This window comes from Siniperca chuatsi, linkage group LG12 (assembly GCF_020085105.1).
Source record: "Siniperca chuatsi isolate FFG_IHB_CAS linkage group LG12, ASM2008510v1, whole genome shotgun sequence".
Lineage (NCBI taxonomy): Eukaryota > Metazoa > Chordata > Actinopteri > Centrarchiformes > Sinipercidae > Siniperca > Siniperca chuatsi.
In genome coordinates, this window is record NC_058053.1 from 23,644,156 (window position 1) to 23,670,484 (window position 26,329).

The 26,329-nt window shown below is 38.6% G+C and overlaps 1 protein-coding gene across 1 annotated transcript; it reads right to left on the reverse strand.

Moving 5' to 3' along the window:
• Positions 1-841: 841 nt before the first annotated feature.
• cryl1 (crystallin, lambda 1) lies at positions 842-26,197 on the reverse strand. The gene is made up of 9 exons (XM_044216329.1): positions 25,954-26,197; positions 24,841-24,948; positions 22,712-22,838; positions 19,805-19,966; positions 18,129-18,224; positions 17,522-17,620; positions 6,558-6,666; positions 3,259-3,365; positions 842-1,505 (listed from the first exon to the last, which is right to left on the reverse strand). Exons 1-9 carry the CDS (start codon positions 25,992-25,994, stop codon positions 1,401-1,403), a joined length of 954 nt encoding a protein of 317 aa, XP_044072264.1. The 5' UTR covers positions 25,995-26,197; the 3' UTR covers positions 842-1,400.
• Between the last annotated feature and the right edge of the window lie 132 nt (positions 26,198-26,329).

The window sequence follows — 26,329 nt, forward strand, 5'->3', positions numbered from 1 at the left end:
CATTCATAAGAAAACGGATTGAGTTTAACCTCAGTGGTGGAGCCACAGTGTTTTTCATTTAGATAAACTCAAAATCTAAATAGGTGGCAGCTATAAATGAAGACGAGTTGTGTAATTTAATCATGGTCCTGGTCAGCAGGATCGCCAATTTAACTACTTAACATACTTTGAAGGTCAGGTAGAATAACTAGATAGATATGTTAAACCAGCTTGTATGACTGGTTTGCATTTATTAATATTAGCTCCCTCCTCTTAGCTCTTGTATTTTTAAATGAAATTCAGTCTCATGCGACTTCAACCAAGCTGATCATTTCTGCCTTTGGGGAAAAACCTATAAACCCCCAAATCTGTCTGAAATCAAGTTATTTCTCTTGTCTGCATTACACAACAGTATACTGTATGACACTTTCGACCTTTTTCAGATATATTTATAATATTTATCATAATGCAGACGAACTAATCAGTGCTAATTTCATGTTTTAATATTATGAATAACACATAATGCTTTAAAAACATGTAGAAATATATAAATAGTGGCCACAAAACTGCTCTAGTAATGGTGCAACTTGTCACATTTCATGAGGCCTGATATCACTGTGAAATGAAATCTGCAACATGAGCAGAGCAGAAATGTCACAACAAGCCTGAGTAGCACTTGTGACGTGTTTCCATTCATTGTTTCCAGGGATTCAAGACCTTATCAGAACCATTTAATGCTACGCACATCATCCATTTGTTTTGCTGGAGGGAACAGAGACCACTCCGGTACTCATCCATACATATTTAATATTTGATTTCATACAACATGTTGGATTAAGACAATATAAAAAACATATAAATGTACGATTCAGTTGTTTTTATTAATCAAAACATCATTTCACATTTTTCACAGAATTCATTTACACAGCAGACCGTTAACGTGGTGTGTAGCACCGAGTGAGATGATTGCTTTTAATTCAGTCCCTTAATTGAGTTAGTGTTGAGATTAAGTTGCAGACAAAAAGATAATATATTCTGTAGATTTAGAAAAAAAAAACTGGTTTGAAATTGAATCCCTGCTTCTTAATGGGTAGCAAGCAGCAAGCCACAGTTCTTTCGTAATGTTGGTAATTATGTCCCAGAACTATCCATAAAAAGGCACAAATGTTGATTATCACTGAACAAATGACCAAATTATTCGTCACGCCCAAGATATCACTTATTTAAATCGTTATCAAATGAGATAGTTGTCCACTTAAATCCTACCAACTTTCACAGAATGTTTTTAAAATTTTGCATGTTAGAAAAACCTATTGCAGAGGTCATGGTCATACTGATAATAATGAAATAAAATGTTTAAAGATTCCTTTTGTTCAGTCATAATCAGAAGTTTTCTTGACTTCGGGCCCTGCATGCTGATCTTAGTGCTCCTTCTTCAGCTTGGCCAGACCCACGAGGAGCTGGTCCCTCCTCTCCATCCTGGCCGACAGATGCTGCTGCTCGCTGGGAATCAGCTCACACATCTCCTGTGAACAGCAGCGAAGGAAACATATGTGAGAAAAAGCAGAGCAAAGAATAGAAGGTTTTCAGGTGATGTGACCACCCTCTGACGGCCATATTGGCGTTCCTCAGGAATTGGAAAACAATGGATGAGAACATAGCTGATTGCATTTCTAAAAATGCGCAATAGTAGTTACACAATTGAAGAGATACAGTTAATTTCTCTTTGTTTTTAACTGGAAATTGATCCTTTCAACATGTTTTGTGTTTGGGTAATATTAGTTTGTTAGCCAGTTAACCAGGGAACCACCACTGCTGCTGTAAACACATCTGATTAATACACTGGATAACATGTGTTTAGTATGAGCTAGCTCTAACACAGGTGGCGCAGAGACCGAAGGTTTGATTCCCGCGGTATCTCTGGATTGGTCATGTGTTCTAGCAAACACAGTTGGCCGCGCTTGTGGGGAGTAAAGCTGGTGAGGGGTTTCCATCCTTGTCGTTGCACTAGGGACTCCTCCTGGTTGGTTGGGATGTCTTCACAGTAGTGGTGGAAATGGATGGATAGTGTGAATCTTGGTATGTTTCACCCTCTTGGTGAAGCTCATTGTTGGCAGATAAAAAGAAGAGGCTGGCAACACCAATGTGTTACGAAGGTAGCACGTCTGTCTGCAGCCCTCTACAAGCCAAGAGTAGAGTAAGCTGCGACAAGGACTGCAGTGCATAGAGTAATGGAGATTTAAAACTGGGAGAAAATTAGGGACAAATCCACAAAATTGAAACATGAATATGGCATTATGCCATTTATTTTAATTTGCAGTAGCTGCAGGCCAGTGATCAAAAAAGACCCCGAAAAATGTTATTTTAGTTAATGTTATCTGACCTGACTCTTCTTGAGGTTAGCAGTTGAGTTCTTACAGCTTTGGAGTTGAGGCCAAAGATTACATGTGGATGAACAGAGTTATGGTTATTATGCTACAGTAGTGGATTGAGAAGTTTACTGGATGATTTCATACTTTCTTCCCTGTGACTCCTTGTGAATCCAAGCTGACTAAAGCTGCTGTCCCCTTTGAAGGAGCAAGCAACAAACTTTTAAGTGCCACCTTTCAGACCTAAAAAGGGGGTGAGTGTTTGATACTCAAAACATTTGTCTTCAGTTGATTATTCCTTTAAAACCTAAGAAGTTAATGTGGTGGGATGTTTTGTTCTTGCATGCATCGCTGCCTTCGTACCTTTAACCACAGTAGAAGATTTTGCTCCTGAGTGTGAATCTGTATAACTTGAGTATGAATCAGGACACTGCATAAATACAACTGCAACTTGCAAAGGCAATATTCTAAACTCATGTACTGGCTTATTATCGAAGCAAAAAGCACCAGAAAACAAGATCCACTGCTACTGCTCTCTAACTAGTTGACCTTAAACTATTTATTGCACTGGCTCAGGGTTTCCTCATACAGTGACCTTCTGTGATAGCATGTGACTAAGTACTGCCTACTTAGGAGAGAGCTATTTAGCGCCGGGGTGAGAACTCTTGACTGTTAGTCATGCAGAACTAAAGACGCCATCAACAAACAAACATTCTCTTCATTTGACTGAATCAGTGGGATGAAATCAAAAATCAGGCAACGATATCTGTTTTGATTAAATTCCTTTGATCTGGATAAATAAACTGTTATATTCTACATTTATACAGTGTATCGCAAGTTACCGTAAGTCAACATGTATGGCTCAGTGTCTCGGTTAAAGCATGGTCTCTTTTGCTGCCATCATACTTACATTAATGATGCTCTTGGCTCCCTCGCCGGAGAAGTCTGGTGCAGGCCCAAAGGAGGTCAGGATCCTCCTTATGCCCTCTCCATACCGTTTCACATAGTCTTCCAAACCTGTGGGACGACAGCTGATCAGAGGGGGAAGGCCAGGAATGAGAACATGGGCAAATAGCACAAATCTTATAGCAGTCAGTTCACACATGCATCATGACATATGCCTCATTGCCCCAAATCCTCTCAGAGCAAGTTGCCTCTCCGCTCCAGGAAAACATTGCCATGGTGCTCAGGACAAAATATCACAATTTAAAAAGCTGTCCTCACCTGTTAGGGAGAGATAAACTACAAGCTGCGTTCATGTAAATTCTACGGTTTTGGGTGTCGTAAAAAGACGTCAGTCACTCTGAAATGAGAACTCTCCTTGCTGAGAGTGCATGCTGAATGCCCAAAAACTCTCAGGTCCTCCTTTGAAGCTTTTTTTTTTGTCTTAGTTTAAGTTTTAGTGTGATTTCTTGTAGTTATTCTCTCATTGCTCTCATTGATTAATCTTTAATGATTTATTTGTCATGTAGGCAACAGACATTTGGCTGATGAATGATTTATGTGCTGCCCAAATAAACTGTTAAAGATTAATAAATGAGGGTTCAGGTTTTCCTCCACTCAATGGGCTACACAGAAAAAAAAAAACCTACAACTTCTGCTGTTGGAGCCTTGTTGTATTCACTCAGCTGCAAATGGATTACAATTAATGTTAAACCATTTTTCATATCACATTTTGACATTATGACACTGATTAAGTCCCGAAGTCCTGCATCATACGATTCTCTGATCTCTCTGTAGAGGTGCCTCATTTAATAATTTATGTTTCTGAAAATTAAGACAGTTTCTATAAACCCAAATGTCTGTCCCACTGCTGGTCTACAGCGTTGCTCTTCTTTAAAAGATCAAGAACATGAATAACAGCTGATAACAGCCCTTGTTATGAGCTGGCTGCAGTTGATAGTTGATTACTTGCTAAAATGCAATGTGTAGCACTTTTATATAAACATCCTTCAGCACGCAACCAAATGTTTGTGGATCAAATAAGTGGTTGTGTCCCTTAATTATACTTCTACTACTTATTAGTAGAAAAATGACAACACATAGCTAATGATCTATGAGACAACACACAGGTCCCCATAACAAACAATGACTGGACAAACATATCATAAAGAGGGCCAGAGGTATGGTTTATTGACATGAGGACTAGATCTTTGAAGCAATACAAATCCAGTGTGGAGCAATCTGAAAAAAAGAAACATGTGCCCAAACCACTTCACACCAGCTCTTTAATGAAGGCAGGTCAGAAAGTGTCCATTTAAAATTGTTCTGTCACACTGAAGTGAAGTTTCACACCAAAGATTTAAAAGTGTGACATTATTCAATCAAACTGAGAAAATATTGTAAAAGCTTTCAGTCTTTTCTTTTACCGCAGTTATTCAGACAAAGTTTTAGACCAAATACAGTATGTGACAATGATAACATTTATAAAGTTTCTAAATCCTTTTATTATCTCATGTTTTATCCTGAAGCTAACCTTTGAATGTTTACATGAAGCTTAGTGGGACACACTATAGCACAACAGTGTGGTTGAATGTACCTTCAACCAAACAGACATTGTGTCAGAGGAAGATACATGTGTTATTTCAAGCTTGAAATGAATGTAGCATTACCAGTCAGGACCCAAATAAGCACCTCACTTACTTTGCTGTGTCTCTGGTTTTGTTGGTAAATGGTTTAGCTTTTAAAGGTCGAGTACACCCATGTTTTGAGTCACAAAGACTCTGTAGCCTGTAGCCTTGAAAGGTATCTATGAAAAGTTTATAGCTTGCATCTTTGTTAAGAACAGCAGCTGTAATCAGCCTGGAGTGGTTACAATGGTTTTCAAAGGTCACCCAGTTTAACTGCAAAAAAGTGTCAGAAAATGTCCATGGAAACTACTCCTCTGTTCATAGGCCACTTCTCTGCTGTCCACGCATTTGCTCAGTATGTTCTGAACACTGGTCGCTAGCCCTGTTAGCTCTTATGTAACTATTTTGCATCTGTTGGTTGTAAATGACAAACATAAACAGTTAACTGAGCTAATGACAAGTGTTTGGAATATACTGAGAATAAAGTTGGAGAGTGGAGAAGTGGATCACACTGCAGTGAGTGTTTTGAGAAGTTTCTATGGACATTTTGATGCCTTTCCGTTGTGAAACTGTATCACCATTTGAATCCATTGTAGCTGTTGTGAATCCAAGCTGATTACATGAAGGAGACATGAAGCAGTGACTACAGGCAGTAGGTTTTCAATGGATCATTCCTTTAAAAGGATAACGCACTCCTGTACATGGTTCACAAAAGCCAAGTCATTCTGGCAGAGTAGAAAGAGAGACAGAGAGCCTGAGTGCTCTAGTATCTGATTGGAATGATTTAAGGACGGGAAGTAACAACAGGAGTAGGTCTTAGCAATCTTTTCAGAACATGATCATGCTACTGTTTCCTGAGCAGAAAAAAAAGTCAGTAGAAAGCTTCAGCATTGTAACTACAGGTAAGAGTTGGCACCTGGTTTGAAGGCCGCAATGTGGGCTCTGTGAGTTTTAGATTACTGGTGTGAGGGAGTGCATTCATCGCTACCCATCAAAAGACTGCTTTGTTCTGCCAAAGCGTCCTTTTTCTGTGTGTGTACACAGTCAGGGTTACTCTCTAGGTTTCACACTCCCCTTTGATATTCTCCATCTCTCTGAGGTTTCACTCTCGCTTTCTCTCTGACACACACAGGAACGCCACAGTACGATACAGTAGGGTACGGTACATGTATGCTATGCTGTGTTTGTATTACATGCATATGAGTAAGACTGTATGAAATTGTCCTTCCTTACCAAGAAAGAAATTTCAGCAATAATTACTTTTACTGAACAAAGTTTTCATCACCACTGACCTGAACAATGGTGTTTAACTTTTAGCATGACTACATAAAATCGATGTAAGTATCTTGAAATACCAGAGTGTGGAGATTTTTATTGTAACTAAATGTGAAATTAGAAAGCCAGACTACTCAGTTTGTTTTACCCTAATTAAATTACCCTTTTGTAATTTAATCTGTAATTTAACCCCTTTAACCATGTGGCCCAAGACTGTTGTTGCCTGTCATATCTTTCTTTCTCTTTTCTTTCTCTTCACGTTTGTCACTCAAAGTAAAAACTGCTCAAAACAAAAGCTTTAAGAGGTATGTTGGGTGGTGACCTTTTGTTTATGTGAGCAAAAAGTCCAAAGAAGGAACATTACCTTTAGGTGCATTGAGGTGCATCGTTTCCATGGGACCTATGAAGGCGTAACGCATTCCTAGCCCCTCTGACATCACCAGGTCGATGTCCTTGACAGAGATAATGCCATCCTTATGGAGTAAGAGAAAAGAGTTACAAGCAGACATAAGCTCATTTCACTGACTTGATTTATATTCATCTCTATTTGTATTCCTTATAAAAGGGTACAAATCAGTCAGTCAGTAAATGTCCCTACAGCAGCTTTAAAGACAAATACTTTCTTTATCTGTCAGTACAGTTTAAAGAGCAACCCTGAGAGTGTTTTCCACTGAGTTCCCTGTGTTCCTGGGTGGAGTATTCATTGGTGCTGGTGCTACCAACAAACAAACATAACTCCTGTTTTGATTAAAACTGGAGCTCGAAATTTCGTCTCAGGATCTAAGAACATATTTTCTCTTGCATTTCAACAAAGTCATGGCTTTTTACCCCCCAAGGGTTTTGGACCAACCGAATTCCCTTTGATCCCATCAAACTACTTCCACCATATAAAGTTTCCCTAATCAGCCAATTCTGTGACCTCAGGATTATGTAGGCAGTACAGGGATGAGAGGAGCTGAGGATGGAGGGATGGATGGAAGGAGAGACAGAGGGAGGGGTTCAGGTATCTTTGGGTTAGAGATACCTGTTGGCCGACCACAGAGGAAATCAAAGCTCAGATACAGAGACAGAGAGTAGGGTGAGCAAGAAGAGAGGGACAGGGCCGTCTTTGTTTGGGTCCTACGTCCAACAACGGGCCTGTTATCTGAGCAGAGCGGGACGGTGGGTGGGGTCTTTTCTCCACTGTAATCACTGAGGGCAACCAGCCGCTTTCTCAGCCGCTCTGCTTTCCAACGCTGGCCCTGACTCAAGGACCATTTTCTGTGTGTGTTTGTGTTTGGAGGGGTGAGGGAGGGTCCCTGTTATGTAAGAAGGATCACAAGGCCGCTCTCAGACCACAGGTCTTGACGCTCAATGCCAAACTTCTGGTTTGATTTGATGTTTTGATCTTTTTTGGATTACTGTTCATACTAGTTTTGGTTGTAATTGAAAGTGACACTTACCAGCTGTGTTAGTGCCATAACTAACAAACATTCAGCCTTCTTATAGAGTATATATACAGTGATGTGAAAAAGTGTTTGCCCCCTTCCTGATTTCTTTTTTTTTTTTTTTGCATGTCACTTAAATGTTTCAGATCAAACAAATTTAAATATTAGTCAAAGATAACACAAGTAAACACAAAATGCAGTTTTTAAATGAAGGTTGTTATTATTAAGGGGAAACAAAATCCAAACCTACATGGCCCTGTGTGAAAAAGTGCTTGCCCTACCTGTTAAAACATAACTTAACTGTGGTTTATCACACCTGAGTTAAATTTCTCTAGCCACACCCAGGCCTGATTACTGCCACACCTGTTCTCAATCAAGAAATCAAGAAAAGAAAGATTGTCAAAATCTAGACATCATGCAGAGATCGAAAGAAATTCAGGAACAAATGAGAAAGAAAGTAATTGAGATCTATCAGTCTGGAAAGGTTATAAAGCCATTTCTAAAGCTTTGGGACTCCAGCGAACAACAGTGAGAGCCATTATCCACAAATGGCGAAAACATGGAACAGTGGTGAACCTTCTCAAGAGTGGCTGGCCGACCAAAATTACTCCAAGAGCGCAGCGACGGCTCATCCAAGAGGTCTCAAAAGACCCCACAACAACATCCAAAGAACTGCAGGCTTCACTAGCCTCAGTTAAGGTCAGTGTTCATGACTCCACCATAAGAAAGAGACTGGGCAAAACTGGCCTGCATGGCAGAGATCCAAGACGAAAACCACTGCTGAGCAAAAAGAACATTAAGGTTTGTCTCATTTTTGCCAGAAAACATCTTGATGATCCCCAAGACTTTTGGGAAAATACTCTGTGGACTGATGAGACAAAAGTTGAACTTTTTGGAAGGTGTGTGTCCCATTACATCTGGCGTAAAAGTAACACTGCATTTCAAAAAAAGAACATCATACCAACAGTAAAATATGGTGGTGGTAGTGTGATGGTCTGGAGCTGTTTTGCTGCTTCAGGACCTGGAAGACTTGCTGTGATAAATGGAACCATGAATTCTGCTGTCTACCAAAAACTCCTGAAGGAGAATGTCCGGCCATCTGTTCGTGACCTCAAGCTGACGCGAACTTGGTTTCTGCAGGAGGATAATGATCCAAAACACACCTGCAAGTCCACCTCTGAATGGCTGAAGAACAAAAAGAAGACTTTGTAGTAGACTAGTCAAAGTCCTGACCTGAATCCTATTGAGATGCTGTCGCATGACCTTAAAAAGGCAGTTCATGCTCGAAAACCCTCCAGTGTGGCTGAATTACAACAATTCTGCAAAGATGAGTGGGCCAAAATCCCTCCACAGCGCTGTAAAAGACTCATTACAAGTTATAGCAAACGCTTGATTGCAGTTGTTGCTGCTAAGGGTGGCCCAACCAGTTATTAGGTTTAGGGGGCAATCACTTTTTCACACAGGGCCATGTAGGTTTGGATTTTGTTTCCCCTTAATAATAACAACCTTCATTTAAAAACTGTGATTTGTGTTTACTTGTGTTATCTTTGACTAATATTTAAATTTGTTTGATGGTCTGAAACATTTAAGTGTGACAAACATGCAAAAAATAAGAAATCAGGAAGGGGGCAAACACTTTTTCACACCACTATGTTTTTAGACATTCTGTAAAACCTGCGGCGAAAAGTGTGGGTGATATAAGGAAGATTTTCCAGTCAGTCAGCTGGTGTTTCTGAGCTGTAATTTCAAATCAAAGCAAGTCATAACAACTTATTTTTGCTTCCTTGTGAAATTGGTGGTTCTGGAAGATTGGTGATGGAGTGACTAGTTGCTGGTCATGAGGTGGCTACCATTGGTTGTGGCTTCTTACATTTGTGGCAAAATGGACATGAAGAGGAAAGCCCTATTAGAGTTGCATCTCATTAGGCGGAGCATGATCATATAAAATTTGGTATAACACTGTAATACAATAGGTCTTAGCAGGAAAAGCACAGGTAAATGGCTGCATTTACAAAGCGCTTTACAAGGTTATTACCACAGGTGTTACTAATAACATTAACAATGGCTCTGTTCTATTCAAGTGTCCCAGTAAGTCATGACTGTGTTTTAGTGAGCCAGAATGCACAATACCAGGACCCTGAAGCCAAAGCATCTTAATGGAAATTAGCCATCATTAATTTTATTTACACATGTGCTTTTCCTACTGTGATATGTCAAAATGTATTATGTGAAAAAGGCCAATAGCTTCCTCCATTCTGGACTGGTTGTCTCTGTTCCCTCAAAAGGTCAGCAGTGCAGAGACAATTGGTGCATATCAATTCATAATCATTGGATTCAATGCAAAGGAAGGATTTGCTTGGCCTCTATGAGCGAATCCACTAATCGCTGTAATTCCATTAAAATGAATTGATTTTAGGCTCAAATTTTGCTGTCATGAAGGCTGGTGTGACTGAGCTCAGGAGAAGTTACCAGAAAAGGTCACACGTGATTCTGTACCTATCTTCTTTCCTGCTTGTTCCCATTTTCATTAAGGTATTGTATGTGAAGAGTTTTGACTGAATTGAAGCGTCTCCTCAAATACCACTCATGTTCAGTAACTTGTTCTTTCCATTGTTGTGTCTCATTGCCAATAACTGAAATTATAACAGTGCCTGAAGCGCATGACACAAAATGAGTCACCCACGAAGCATTTTTCAGATCAGAAATTATTAGGAGTGTGTGTCAAATTCGGCTGCATCGTATGACTAGATGGAACAATAGTAATAGCACTACAAAGTTTTCAAAAAAGTAGCAATTAGACAAAGTTCTACACTGGCTACAAAAAATACAGAAGGGTGTGCACCATTTTTAGGTAACTGAAGGGCTCTGATGTAGCAGGATCAACAGATTAAAATAATACTCATACAGCAGCTGAAAGGCAAACCCATTTTATATCATGTTAGGGCTTATTAGCTTAGGGGGCTATATATTATAATACAATTTTAATGGTATTGGCTAACAATTTATGTTGCATATTATGTTGAACTTGTCTTGTTTAATATAACACAACCTAGGAAAAGCTTTAAATGTCTGTTACCCTTTCTCAGCCCTTCTGATATAGCAAAATGGCAAAACTGGAGATAATTTATTCAACAGTGGAAGGAGTTCCTTTGTCAGTTGCATTCTACCCTTTAAAGCAGCCAAGGAAAAACTAAAACAAATTGACAACCATGGTGACTTTCTAATACATCTGTTTTAATCAAAAAGTAAAAATCATAATAATTGAAAAGAATGTGTTTGCTTAATAATTCAGTTCCTCAATTTCTTTAGAATGATAATATGCATCAGAGCCATTTAATTCCCTCACAGTCTACTTTCTTTTTAATTGTGCACTGCTGGGCTGCAATGTCCAACAATTATGAAAAATACTTTCCCATAATTTACATAATTTCCCAGAGCTCAAAGTGACATCAGTAAATAGCTTGTTTTGTGTGACCAACAGTCCAAGACTCAAAGATGTTGAATATATAATGTACTGTAATACTGTGTGTGTGTGTAAATTATATTTTCGATTTTTGCCTTTATGTGACAGTCACAGTGTAGAGAGACAGGAAACAGAGAGAGAGAGAGAGAGAGAGAGAGAGGTACATATGTCATGCAACAAAGGTTTCCTGGTTGGTAGTCGAACTGTGGACGTTGCAGTTATGTGGTATGCGCCTCAACCATTAGGCCACCGGGGCGCCCCACTGTTTGGCATTTTTGCTTGAAAAATAACCTCAACAATGAAGTGATTGTAAAAATTGTTGCCAAATTTTCTGACAATGATTAATAGATTAACTGACACATTGTTGCAACATTAATGCATTGTTAATTGTTTAATACTGCATTTCAACATGTGGTTTTCTTATAATGTTATCCACTTTGAACAGTTTGGATGCATCTCCTTCTGGGGAAAAAGCATTTATTTATCGTGGTTCATTTCACGTCGATGAATTGTAGATGACAGAGTAAACACACACACACACTAAGCCAAAACTGAAAGATGTAGAAGATAAATGGTGTCAAGGAATGGCAGTTTGGTGATGAGAGTGACAGTAGATAACTCCTTTTACTCATGTATACTACAGCCTGGTACCTTTGACACCACGTCAAAGAAAGTTTAAAGCCAAACCAGAATGAACCAGTTTCTCAAACTGTGACTTCACAATGTAATACAGCCAACAGTGACTTACTAAGTTTCTTACTAAAAAGTAGGAAACTTTCTGCCTGCCTGAAGTCTATTCTGCAGTTGAGGAAAATGCCTAGACTAATGGTATTATAAAAGGTTGAAAATTGCAACAAAAATCTAATCTGGTTCTGTTTCTGACTGGAAACTGTTGTGCAGCAGTTGCAGTGCTGCTCCCCTCCATCTACAGTGTAGTAAATCCCTTCATTTTAGACACATGGCCGGGCAGTGGGGCGAAGCTCAGGTCAGCTGGTTCATCTAGTTCACCCGGTGTTGGCTCAAGCAGCAATAAAGATTCACACCTGATCTCAGTCTCCAGTGGGGACAAAAATAGAAACCCCTGCTTGTTATGAAGAATCTGTCTTCTTCTGAGACACATTGAGTAACACCGTGGACATCCAACAGGAGTTAACTAGAGCTAGGCTCACATACTGAGCTATGACAACGGAGACAGACTAATTTTCAAGATTTACCTGTTGATCAACTTTGACAAGAATTGTCAAAAAGACAGAATGATCATTGCTGTCAGACAGGTTTTACCTTGCTTTTAAAATTGTGCCAACAATGCTCAAAATTAAATAACTGTGAGCACTAGACAATTATCAGTCATGGGAATTTTTCTTAACTTGACTAAGCATGTACCAGAAATATAGAAACCAAAACACAGCCACTGCAAGCAGGTTGCCTGTTTTGTCATTGTGCAAGACTTCTCTGCAGGTTTCCATGATTGTGAGGATCACGCCCTTAAATCAGAGACACAGACAAGTTGTATGTTAGGAGACACACTTAGCTGTTTATAGACCCAGTTGCTATTAGTTCAGAGCTCTGTGATTGTATTGTTGCCTCTATTCTTTGTTGTCATTTAGCTTCTTATTTTCATTTCTACTTTACTGTGAACAGTTTGAGGTGATCAGGATGCTCTATGATGCACTCAGCTGGAGCTCCTTCCAGGGCAAAGTCTGATACTTTAACAGCAATGTGGCATTTTTGTCAGCTAGGACCTAAGGCTGCCCTCAGGATTTATTCTCCTCAACAGGAGCCTCACAAGTGAGTGAGTGATCCACGCACGATATGGAATGTCATGTAGATATGAGTCTGAGCTTCCACAGGTCTGTGCGAAGACACAAATATCACATTGTAGATGCATGGATGCTATATTACAGCCAGCACAGAGTCAGGAGGGAGAGGGACACAGAAATCTCTGCTTCATTTCCTTGCTGAACGCTTTAATTCTCAGAAGCCGAAAGCCAGTGAAATGTTCCATCCAGTGACTGTTGCTGTGTTCGGCATTGACTGAACTAACAAGGGCTTTCACCTGACTGCAGGCCCACTTGGCTCATCAGTGAACCAAGAAGCTTCTCTTGAAACAAAGAATCCAAAGTCATTCGAGGAGAGACAGACCAAATTCCAAAAATCTTAAAAAGTCCAAACTGTGACAAATCCAAACCCTTTTCACCGCAGACAGCAGGAAAAGCACAAGTGTAACTAATAACATTAAAGATGGCTCCACCCCATTAAGTGTCCCAGTAAGCCATGTCCATAGATATATACGTGTAGATACCCCATTAGTCGCTGCTGTTCATTGCAGCGATGTGTCAACGTGGCTGCCATATTGGAACAGTGAAGCTGTGGCTCCTAATCCTGTGACCTAGCCTGTTCTGACAGTTTGTGTACATTCCTCTAGTCGACAACACTCAAATCATCAGCCTCTTTGGTTTAAAATATGTCAGATGATCTCAGAAAAGAAGTCACTTTTCATATCATCGTTGTACTGCTTCCATAATTTGATTTTACTATAGAAAAATTAAAATGTTATGCCATTAAAAATAGCTGAAAAAAGAAGAGACTGATTATTTTGTAAATCAGAGATAACGTCTTTATTGCATGTTGTTAAACTACGGAAGCACTGACATGTAACATGTTCTTAATAGATTGATGAGGAGCTGAACTTTGACTTAAATATGTAATTTTAGCAGCATAAGCATTTTCTTTTTGCACATTATTTTCAAATTCAGTTATTACTTATGATAACTGACTCCCCATTTAAATGTTTAACTATCACAGAGTATCCTCATCAGAATCAGAAATACTTTATTGATCCCCGAGGGGAAACTCCGCATCACTCTGCTTTAAAGTTGCAAACATTACAAGAAAATCAACTGGTTTTAGTGGAGAGTTTTATTGCCCCATAATGATTTAAGTGCTGTTTAACAGATTTTACATCTTGACAAGGTTGAAATTGAAGGTGAAATCTATCAGTAACTCATGTATTTTAAAAAAAAAAAAAAATCAGTCTTCAAAAACATGTTGATTTAACCCTACCTTAAATACAGCTAGCATCAAGGCAGAGTAAGTGTTGACTGGTATTCAAAAATCCAGCAGAAGGAAATTAAACTGTTTGTACACACCTCATCAGTAACGACAGTCTTGCACTGACTATTGTGTTCTTTGTTTAAATAATAGGAAAATGCAGGATAGTCTGATGAGTAACAAATAAAAAGCACAATCAAAAGAAACAAGTTCAGCCATGTCCATGTCCATCGTCATGTAAATCATGCAAATCAATGAAAACATTTCTATGCAGGCGAAAATGCATGAATTTTGACCCTACTATCAGTGTAGAGGAAATGTCCCTTCATGCATTCATCCTTCATTAATACTGTAGAGAATTCTTTCTAAAGTGTAAAAAATCATTTTTAGTATGAAGTCACATGAGTAACTTAAAATAGATTTCTGGTGTTTATAGGCCAACAAGTTATTAGACAATCCTTGTAGTGTAACAATATATGTTGTTGCTTGTGTGCTACCCTTCCATGTCGGGTCATGATTCATTTATTTTACAGTCTTTGTTTTGTTCTTTTGAAGTGTTATGACGTTTTGTTGCTCCCTGTAGTTGTCTTACCTTGTGTGTACCTTTTGTGTGTGTGTGTGTGAGAGAGAGGGGTCACAGTCATTGTCCATCTGATACTGTTACACACTGTAACTTAGGAGTACAGTAATGTCAGGGACAAGGACACAATGCACTGATTAAGTTGTGAAAGGGCCACTCTTTGTTACACTTCACCGACAGATTAAAAAAAAAGGGATGGAATAAAGAGGTAGAGAGAGATCCGTGATCCAAGTCCCTCTTTAGGGTTATTATGGCTTGTGTGTGTGATGGCCCTGGAACGAGAGAGGATTTGTTCTATCATACAGTAGTAATTCATCCCCACAGAGGGCAGAGCCAGTTCATTACAGCTTTAAATTATCTTGTAATCTAGTCAACAGTCAGCACAAAGGGATTTTGTTTGGCAGAAATAGCCAACACACCGTCTGAAGAGATTCATTCCAAAGTCAGGTATCCACCACTAACACCTACTCTGACAAACTGATTGCAGGCATTGACAATATTGGTAATAATTATTTGAGTATGAGTTCTGATCCGAACAAGTTCTATTTCTGATGACAGATTTATCTTTAAGGGAAACTCAATTTTACACATCAAGATCAGTTTAATAGTCAAGCGAAGTGCTACTCGGCCTGTGAAAACAATTGTATAAAGTCTTCTGCGACTCTGGAGGTACTATGTCAAATCTGAGAAAATAACCCTGAGTCTGCGTTACAAAATGGGGGCATGCGTTTGAAAGAACATCCACTAGGCAGGGAGGGTTTAATGGAAAATGCTATTGGTTTGAATTATGGGAAATGTAGGAACCTGACTTTTTGGAGCTTGACCATTATTAATGACAAAAAGTCAGGATATCTTGGCTGCATCAATTTGAAAATGCCAAATGCTAAATCACTGCAGTAGCCTTTTGATGCATTAACTGATACATTTCAGATTGTATTTCACCAAAAATTTAAAAATATCTCAGAGCTAAATACTACATATGTGCTGCATCTCAGCATTTTCAGTTTTTACCTGACAGTAAGTCCACATCTTTTTTCACTACTCACAGATGTCAGCCTGTCTCACTATGCTGCTAATTTCTACATTTCTTCTATTTCTTACACGTTTTTATTGTTTCTTTATAAAGTTATATGTTTAGGACTAAATAAGCGACAATCAAGGTAAAAAACAAACATCTTTAGGTATTATTTCTTTTGAGTTTCACACTCAAAAACTCAGCTAATCTGCTTTGTCAGGGCTGTGCAGGTGTGGTTTGATCAGATTTTATTGTCAATGACCAAACAACCCACCAAGTGTCATCAGATTCTGAATCAAATCTTGCTGAATCGTGATTGGTGCACAACAGTATGTGACATCACCTTTTTCAAGCTGAGCCCCGCCCACTTCAAACCAGTGAGCTCACAGAAAAAAAAGAAATACAGAAATCTGTTATTTGTGAAATAACCAAAACTGCAGAAAGTTGTGTTTTCATGTAGGATCCCATCACTCATAATATGAAACTAATTGAGGAAACAAATTTTTATGGCCTATGAACTGATTCTATAATTTAGCAAAATTTCCTCTTGATGGCAATATATTTTTAAATATTCTACACTGGTATCAATAGTTTGATTTTGTCCCTTTAACCTTGATTTAAAAGCCTTTTCAAAAAGAGACCTAGCCAAAACAGCAGGAGCACCAAGAGTTACTGATGGACAGGATATAATAATGATACAAGGCAACAAACATTACAACACGTAAAATACAAGCAAGAGCCTTGAAACAAAGACGAGAAAGAAAATATAATCGGATATTTAGTACAAAAGCTTATGAATCTTCTACAGAAATATCTGCTGTCACATTATTCAATAAAGTTATTTGAGGTAATGGTGATGTCAGTGGAATCTGAAGCCTGAATCACAATGAAATGGCAGACTTCATGCGAGTTCAGTTGAGCTAACAATTGTCATCACACTCATCGTCCTTATTATCATTCTAACCATTTCTAATATGGGTGATCATGTAATGGTGCCTGTCATCAGAGGCTAAAGCTCATTTACTCTCATTGTGTTCCTTTTTGGAAGGAGACCATGGAGATTATAGCAGAGATGAGCTGACAAGGAGCTTCCTCTTTTCTGCCTCTATTACAAAACCATCAGCAGCACCACTCAGCCACACAAAGCCTCCCTGAGACTGAGGAGCTCTTGTCCAGAAATAAAAACAAACAAGCACACATACACTGTGGTGCGTCTAACCTTATGAGGACCTAATCTTAACAACGTTGTAATGACACACCAAAATGTTTTGTTTTTGTTGGAAATTCATATTTAGTATTATATAGTGAAGGCATATAGCAATTCTTAAACATTTAAAGTCAAATGTTCTGATTCAGAATTCATCATTAAACTTGCTTGGTTCACTCAAAACTAAGGAGCTGGTGTTAAGCTTTGTTAAATGACAGTTGTCCTATGAAATGATATTTAGTCAAATAAAAACTTCTTACTCTCAATAATCTCAACCCTAAAACAGCATATTTCTTTACTCTTGTGCAGTAGGTGGAAAAAGGCAAAATTGCTCTTTGATATAATAATTAAAACCTTGACCATGATGTGGTGTTAATGTCATATCAAATATGGGTAAATACAATGTCCAAAAAGGAAAAACAAACAAAAAAAAACCCCCAAAAAACAAAAAAACAGTGGTCCTGTTTGTAGATGCAAACAGGACATGGGATAATATTTTTAGGTGTGTTTCAAATTGTACACTACTGTCAGAAGAAAAGCAGTGCAATAATTGGCCCAACTTAAAAACTTGACTGGTTCACTGACCTGGACCAGCCTCCAGGACTCTGCGATAATGGCCGCCTGCACTCGGTTGAGGGCAAAGCCATCGATCTCTTTCTTCAGACGGACGGGCGCCTGGCCAACCTGAATCAAGAGAAAATCACGTCAAGAATGGCAATAGCTCTTAAAAGACAATACTTGAAGTTGAAGTTATTGCCAGCCTTAGTACACCCAGGGATTTCAACTGATTTGCTTCCTTCCAGTATGTCCTGTGGTTTCCATTTATTTGAGCATGTTGTGAAATTCAGCTTGCAGAGACTTGCAAGGATTTGAGCCTTGCTTGGAATACTGACAAAGATTTGAGAGACCTGTGACTGGATTCACAAACCATGACATCAGATAATCAAACCTAAATTACAACTAACAGACAAACTGACATTGTGAAAAGGTTTGCAAGCTAGGATTCTTACCAACACTATAGATACCATATTACTTCAGCCCTGATCTTTTCATTCGCTCTTCAGTATTCTTTAGGATTCTTTACAGGCCTTCCTGGTTTGGCTTTCTCATAAACCTGATGCCACCGTCTATGATATTGCATCTCACCCGCAGGTAATTGACAGCCCAGGACTGTGTAATCTGGGATCTTTACCTTGGTCATTAGGGCATGGGCGGTGTCCATAACGGTCATTGCTGTCTCTGGGTGAGGTACCAGCTCCACCAGTTTGACATAGTAGGGTGGGTTTACCTGTGGAGCACAGGACAGTCACACATCCTACAGTGGGTATTTCACTGATACAGAGGATCTGTGCCCAAGTGATGTTTCCTCAGGTTTACATGTTTGTAAAAAGCTTGAAAGCCGGCATGTCATTAAGGTTATTGCATTAAAATTTCCATCATGACTTTTTTCAAATACCAGGCCACACTGCACTATGATACACACTGTTACTACCTGTAAACAATACACTAAACTACATTATAACTCAGTACACCATTTTACACTAATCTCTACATTAATCTGTAGTATGCTACATTTGATTACACTATTCTATGGTATGCTGCATTATCCCAGAAAATACTACACAGAATTACACTGTTATCTTAAAGAGTACAAAGCACAATACTACAATAATAGTGCTCATGTTTTTGGGCATTTGGATGACATACATTTTCTTCACCTACAGTTTAGTAATATTAAATCAGACTTCTGTATCCGGTTTGCCAAATGTTTTGTTCTAAACTTAAATATTCTAAACTAAAAATGTATCACTCATCTGATACACTAAGCAAAGTAAAAAAAACCCCCACCAATGTTATCGTGCAAATATTAATGCCTCCAGGTCTGCATAGATAAAAGTTTCATGCTCACATTATTTCTCTTTCCCTCTATATACATGCAAAAATGATAAAATTCCATCACTGCCGTTGTGATAAGGCTGTGATGTTAGTGGCTAGTGATAATGGGCTGAAACAATTTTCATTTCCCAAAAGCAAAATTCAAAAAGGCACAATATTACTATTTCATAAGTAACAAGACACTGATTGCTTGTTTGTAGACATGCAACAAAATAGCTGACTATGGTGAGGCGAGATGGCGATGGACATGCTTCAGTCCAAGGCTGACAATGAAAAATGGACTGTAGAAGCAACACTTTCCCAGTCAAACTGACTGGTCTATTTTAGCTGTGATTAGGAAGTTTGACAACTCTACCAACCATTTACATGGCAATGGCAATTACCATATTTTGGAAGTTAGGTTGTACTTAATCTAGCTGGTGGATTTAGAGAAATTATTTTGTTACAAACCATTTAATGTAACAATACTGATAGACTATTCAGGTGTTGGAAAGACAACGGATCCAGTCTGTATATAAGCAAAAGTGGGTAGTTAAATGAGGCAGATTTGTGTTAATGTTATTGTTACAGTAAACCTGATGACTATGACGAGTGACGAAATAATTCCCAGTCAAATACAGTAAAGGTCTTACAATGTTTTCCAAATATGTTTGACTGGTATTTTTGAAATGTAAACAGGTGTTTATGGTTTTTAACCAAGGGCTTTCAGCTTCCAATATGGCTGCCAGAAGATGGGCTACATCCCCCAAAAGCTCACTTTTGCAGACACTGCAGGATAAATGAGGGATAATTGAAAGAAGGGAAACTTCTAAATGGCTTCCACTTGATATAGCAGTAATGTATAATAAGGGCGGGGTACCTGTAAATACACAATTGGGGAATTAACTAAGTTGGCTTCCTGGGTTTGTAAGTTATTAGATTGAAATAACCCTTTACACTACCCGCTGGTACCAGGACTGTAGCGGCACTAACCGGATGTGAGACGAGGCAGCGAGTCCTGTTCTGTACTTTAGAGAAGACGTTGCTTGGCACCAGACAGGAGGTGGAGCTGCTCAGGATGACGTCTTTTCCCACAAGACGCTCTATGTCTTGGAAGACGCTCTGCTTGACCTCAAGCTGCTCAAATACACACTCCTGGAAAACACACAGGAAAAGTGTACACACATACACAAAATGGATCGTGAAGTCATTGAGAGAAATGTACCATTGCCATCATTTAATTTTCTGCAACATAATAAGTATTATTTCTGACCAAGGTCTTTGTAACACACAGTGCAGTATGATCCTGCTCTCACTTTTCAAACTTTCCTTTGAACATAAAACAAGTCTTAAATATTATGCAGAATAATATAATCTTCAAATCTGAACACTAAACCACTTGCAGTGTACATTGTAGAAACTTCAAAATCAGTAGCACCAGCAAAGCATCACAGTGAAGAGGAGAACTTAGACAACAAACAACTTAGCATTTTGTTTGTTGATAAGCTTCAAACTACTGTATTGCCCTTGGCTTCTGAGATTGTACTCTGATAAATAAAACCAAAACTATCGGTAGAGACAAGTGCCACTAAACACCTATAATTTGGATGAATCTATCCTTTTACTTTGTACACTTTGTCATCAATCTTTCTTTGATCATAGTAAAGATGAAAAATGTAATCATCACAACAACAAATACTTACAAACTATTACTACTATATAGCTTCTGAAAATATACAAATATGTTGAAGGCCAAATTGTTCCCACATTTTTAAAACTGGACAGTTTGGGTCTCATATACTCTCTATAGATGGTTTGATACTGATCATTGACACTGGTAAGTGTACTGTATACAGTATCTTAGAAAACTAAAGGCTACATGCTCTGGCAGTTAGCACCACTTTTCAAAACACTTGAGGTGAGTGAGAAAATAAGTTTTTTCCTGTAATTTGGGTGAATCTTTGACTTTGTACACAAAAATGCTGGAGGCCATATTGTTCTCACATTTTTTAAAACTGGATACAACCAGTTTGGGTTTGTTGTATTTGCCCTGGCAGTGTTGGAAAGGAGTGGCTGTCAAAAGCTGTTGTGGAGTGATAATATGCTCTTAAAATGGCTTTCATCAAATGTGTACAGTTGAACTGCAACAACAGTAACAATGTGATGCTCCAGTGTTCCACTCATTAATAGTGTGAGTACGTAAAAGTTTCTGTTCCAACAAACAACTGCAAGATGTTCTAATCAGACTTTTTTAGATAAAACGCACATCCTATTCTTTCATAAAATCTATAATCTGTTTTAATGTATATTCTCGGGTCTATTTTTATAGTCTACTTTTATTATATAATTCATTTTAGCAATTTCATTTGATTTTTACTAGATCATAAACAATAGATTTATCTGATTTAAGCACTTGTGTTGGATATGGAAAAACAGCTGTCTGGAAACATATTGACAGAAGTGAGAAATGTGAGGAGTGGTACTGTATGTACAGTCTACTATTTAATATTATGTCCTGTGCTGTTCCACTGCACCAAGTATGAGACCGTACAGCTAGCAGGCTGGTATGGATTAACACCAGTCACTGTACGAGTTACTGATATGTTCTGTAATGAATCCGACTGAGACAAACTTCAGTATACTTCCTCTACTCCTCTAGAACAGCCGTGATCAATAACAGGGTGACATTTGCATCAAATGGTGTCATGGTATCAGGAAATGTGGGGATGGCTATCTGAACAGGAAAAGTCTGTATTTCCCTGTTTCTAATAAGTCCTCTATTGTTCCATGTTAGTGAACTCAGAACAGAGTAATGATTTTGGCCCTACCTGTCCCGTTGTACTCTGATCACCACTATGTGCTGAAGAGCACTATTGTCTGCTTTAACAGAGTCAGAGTGCCATACAAGGCACTTTCTTGGACATTTTCTTGGCTTAAAAAGTTAAGTGGCTGTGTTATACAGTACATGAGTTAGGATTAGCAAGTATTCATTGTTAAGTGGGCATTTGTTTTCATTTCCTCACAATGACAAAGACAAGATCAGTGACTTGGTGTTAAAACGTCATGTAATGATTTCAAAAACAGGGCAACTCTTGTCATGACAACCTCTTCCTGAACCTTTTGTCAAAGGAAAGCTCTACTTTTGTTAGTTTATATAACAGACATATCATAAAATGGCTTCTGAAACGTGACAATATTTCCAGAAAGCTCTTTTTAGGTTAGTTAGAAAACATTTAGGTTTTGATTGATTGTGATGGGCCAAAAGGTAAATCTCTGATGAGCAAAGAAGTATTAGAAAGAAAGGTCAATCCAATCAAAGGTCAATCATAATGACCATGGTAAACAGTCATGTTATATCACAAATAACATGTAATTACTCTGAAACATTGTACCTTACTTTACGACATATAAAATCCACAATCGGTCTAAACTTTGCAAAATGCTGAAGCTCAGCTGTGAGACATATGTTACAGTTTATTCAAAATTTGATCAGTGGTGTCTGAGGTATCACACAATATGTGACACATCAATGATGAACCAACGATTTTACCCCCCCCCACCCCACCCCACTGAGGACAATCAGTCATACGGGACAATCAGTAATTTTGAAAATGCCAGAACATAATGTACTGAGATTACTGTAATCACTCCAAAATTTGATTTATGCTGTGTGACCTGGATGGACCAATAAATAAACCAACAATTTAATGTTCCCATTGGGTCACACACTATATACATTTGAAAATACTGCAGTGGTGAGAGGCACCGTGTCCCATGTCTGACTGCATCCGGAATACACGTGTCAAAGGTGTGATGGATGAACAAGTGAATGATAACAACAAACAAATCAGCAGAGACCAATCTATCTTGATTTTAGCATGGTCATGTCTAGTGTGTCACCTGGACAAAGAAGGCTCCCTCCAGAGCCTGAGCCAGGTCATCGTAACTGCTGAGTAGGGCGAGCTGCTGCGTGGCGGTCGGCTCTCCTCTCAGCATTTGGGCTTCCTCCAGCTCTTCCAGCTGCTTCCTGTGCCGCCAACACGGAGTTGAAAGAGGCGGTTAACACTCCCCCACACACTTTCTCCAGTCTCTGAAACTAATTGTCCCGTATGACATGTAACATTACTCTTTTAATGTCTAAGGAATCATTACATATCATCATATCATTATAAAATGTAAGATTATACTTTTCTGCTGCACTAAGTTATGTAAACAGATTGAGTAATCGAGACAGAAACCTTCAGGGTAGACTTTCAAGAAATGTTTGTTTGCCAAAATACATACTAAAATGATCTGTCTGCTACCTAAGGTAGCACAGTAGTAGCTATTAGATATTTTATCAGATGAGTCAGAACTAAACAGGGTGCAGGATTAGGAACAGTCTTCACAGCTTGTTCAGCAAGAAATCACACACAAAGGGAGACTGAAAGACCAGTACAATGACACCCTCTACTGTCTATACGGGCAACTGAATCTCCAAGAGTCTATACAGCTACAGTGTAAGCACCAGAGGCAGTAGCAGCAGATAAGCTGTTTACAGGATTAATTAAAGTAAAATGAATGAGATCCTGGTACAGTGTTTGGTTTCGTTTTACAGTTTCAAGGGCTGCAGATCTTTAAATGTGGTTGTTTTTTCTGACAGTATTTTCCACAGTAGTTTTCACCAAAAGCCCTTTGTCATTCCACAGTAATGTTTAACTAGCAATGACTAGGCTACGAAAGAGTTTCTAGGCCTGAACGTGTTTTTGTCCATGTGTTCCTATACTAAAAGGAAGTCACTGATACTGATCATACAATGTCCATGTGTCTTCTCTGTAAGTGCTGGAAGGAAGAACAGGTTATATTTTGGACAGGACCCTCGTGAGTCATGAGCACATGGAGGCCAGTCAATATGTCTTGTTAATGTTCCCTTCACGTTTTGCAGCCCCACTCAGCTGTTGACTAGAAAGCCATAACAATGTAAATTCCCTGGTGTTAGTGATGTGAGAGCATGGCAACATCTGGTGGCACATAACCGTTTATAATGCACAACGTAAAAGTGGCTAAAGAGTAATTAAAGTCACCCCAAAACTCAGTAAACCTTATTTCTCATCTTAGCCTATGTGTAATCTACCATTCAGTTGTTTTGGTGTAATTTGCTGAGGCTTGGAGATATTGGCTGTAGCTCAACCTGATAACTGGAACTCAATGGACATTTGGTTTGTGGTGCTCAAAAACACCAAAAACAGACTCAAAAAAACAAAAACAAAAATAATGACATAGTTACTTACAATAATCCACATTGTTGACGTGCTCTGAGCACCACAAAGCAAATACCATTCAGCTCTCCTGGATTTGTATAGGTTATAGTCAATATATTTTCCAATATTTCCTTAGCAAAAGGCATTAAAACTATTGCTTTCTGGGTAACAGGGCAAATACGTTTCATTATGTCTGGGTGTTAACTATCCCTTTAATGTCCATGCTTTTCCCATCCTTGAGTTAACTCAAGTAAGATTAGACATTTACAAGCTACTGTGACACGACCCTACTGTAAATTTCTCTGTAATTCAGGGTACCTTTTATTTTCATAAACATGGATTTAAGACTTTTTAAGACATACTTAATGCCAATTATAATGAAAAACAATACAAATTTAAACATTAAAGAAAATAATGAAAACACTATTCTACCTATCAGATGTTGGTCCCAGAACAGCAGACCAAGAAATCCCAAGTTAACATAAAAGTTAGAACATAAATTTCAGACATCATTAGGTCTTTTCCAGACAAGTCATGTAAACTTATTTGTACAGCCCAATATGACGTGCATTGTCTCAATAGGCTTTTCAGGCCCACAGCATCAACAGTTCCCTGACCCAGCTGAAGGTCTCTTAGAGAAAAACACCTTGTGATTAGACAGGATGTAATCTAAATGCAGAGAAAAATATGGGAGCATATCTATAACTATGAAAAGAATCGAATATTACACTAATTAAGACTACAGTACATGATGGTTTATGCTGGACAGTATTGTGTAGTAGGGCTGACCTGATCTCTGTGATGGCCTTGGCAGCCTGTCCTGGTTGGTTGTCATAGATCTTCACATTGTAGCCTCCACTGACAAACACCATAGCCCAGGAGCGGCCTATCAGCCCACTGAAACGCACACACACACACACACACACACACACACACACAAACAATAGACATTTAGGATGTTCACTCTTCACTTTAATCTCTTCTCTGTAATGAAACCGAATCCCATTAAACAATCTATACATTTTGAACATTTAACGTCACAATTGGCCTGGTCTTTTTTTTTTCTTTTGGTCTACATCTTTGTAGTGCTCTGCTTACTGCTGTGGTGTTTCTGCACCATCACCTCCTCCATGGACATTCTTAAATAAATCATGGATTATGTTATGCTGCAGTATCCCTTTTGCTTTGTCTGTCTCCTTTTGTAATTCCCCGCAGTTCACTATTTCTTCCCTACACAGGAAGGTCAGTTACACAGCAAAGGCCCTGCAGGTTTTGCTGTTGCTCTATGTACACACGTGTGTCAGTTTGCATAATCCTGCAGTGGAAGGCCAGTTATTGTGGGTTTTGATCTTCTGGCCTGCATATAATAATATGCAGGCCAGAAGAAGGAGAATTTTGCATGTTAATGCACATACGGTAAGTACCTCTCTAAACGCATGAAAAGAGGAGTTATTATTTGGCCGCGATGTTTAGTATTTACTTTCCAAGTTAAATAGAGGCCAGTTCAGGGGACTGCCAAGTTTAGCTGAGTGTGCAGAAATAATGAGCAGGGCACAGAAAACAGGTTAAAATGTAAATCTAAAATGTAAGTAGGCTCTAATGGTGGAGCCTCAATACAACTGCAAGGTTACTTCATAAAGTGAGTTGAGCCTTGTCTATAATAGCCAGGATTATAACTGAAAAGCTGCAAAATCATAAAGCACATAAGGTCAGGAAATCACCTTAGTTAGCTACATGCCAAGACGTTGCAAACATGCATTCACAATCCTGTATGAGTCACAGCATGATACTATACAATGCAATCACTAAACTAAAATTATATGCAAAATAACTACTGTTACACATAAAATTGCAAATGCAGTTTTATAAGTAACTTTCAAGTTAGCGTCTTTTCTTGCTCACCTGCCGATCACAGTAATGATCTTCGTGTCAGAAGAGCTCATTTTAAGATGTTATGAGTTCAGTTCAGACAAAAATGTTGCATTTCCATCAAAACTGTTGCACCGCCCCTCTATAGTCACGCTGCTAAATATCGGTACGGTAACCTAGAAGGACCAAAGAACCTAAAAGAGTGCAATACACTGCATATCCAAAACACAAAACACATATCCGCCATTAATTAGCTGCTTTTGTTTACTAAGTTATATTTGCATTGTTTAAGATGAAATTGAAATGAAACTGTGCTGGAAACTAAAAAGATAGCGCGGATAGTTTACACTTGTATCCTAGCAACGAATGAAATCAGCTTCGGCCAATTATGTTAATGCTAATTAATGAT

Coding starts and splice junctions, on each gene's coding strand:
- cryl1 (XM_044216329.1), bottom strand. CDS start 25,994: ATGAGCTCTTCTGACACGAAGATCATTACTGTGATCGGCAG. Junction 22,839..24,840: donor AAGGCCATCACAGAGATCAG/GTCAGCCCTACT, acceptor TTGGCGGCACAG/GAAGCAGCTGGAAGAGCTGG. Junction 3,366..6,557: donor GCACCTCAATGCACCTAAAG/GTAATGTTCCTT, acceptor GTCGTCCCACAG/GTTTGGAAGACTATGTGAAA.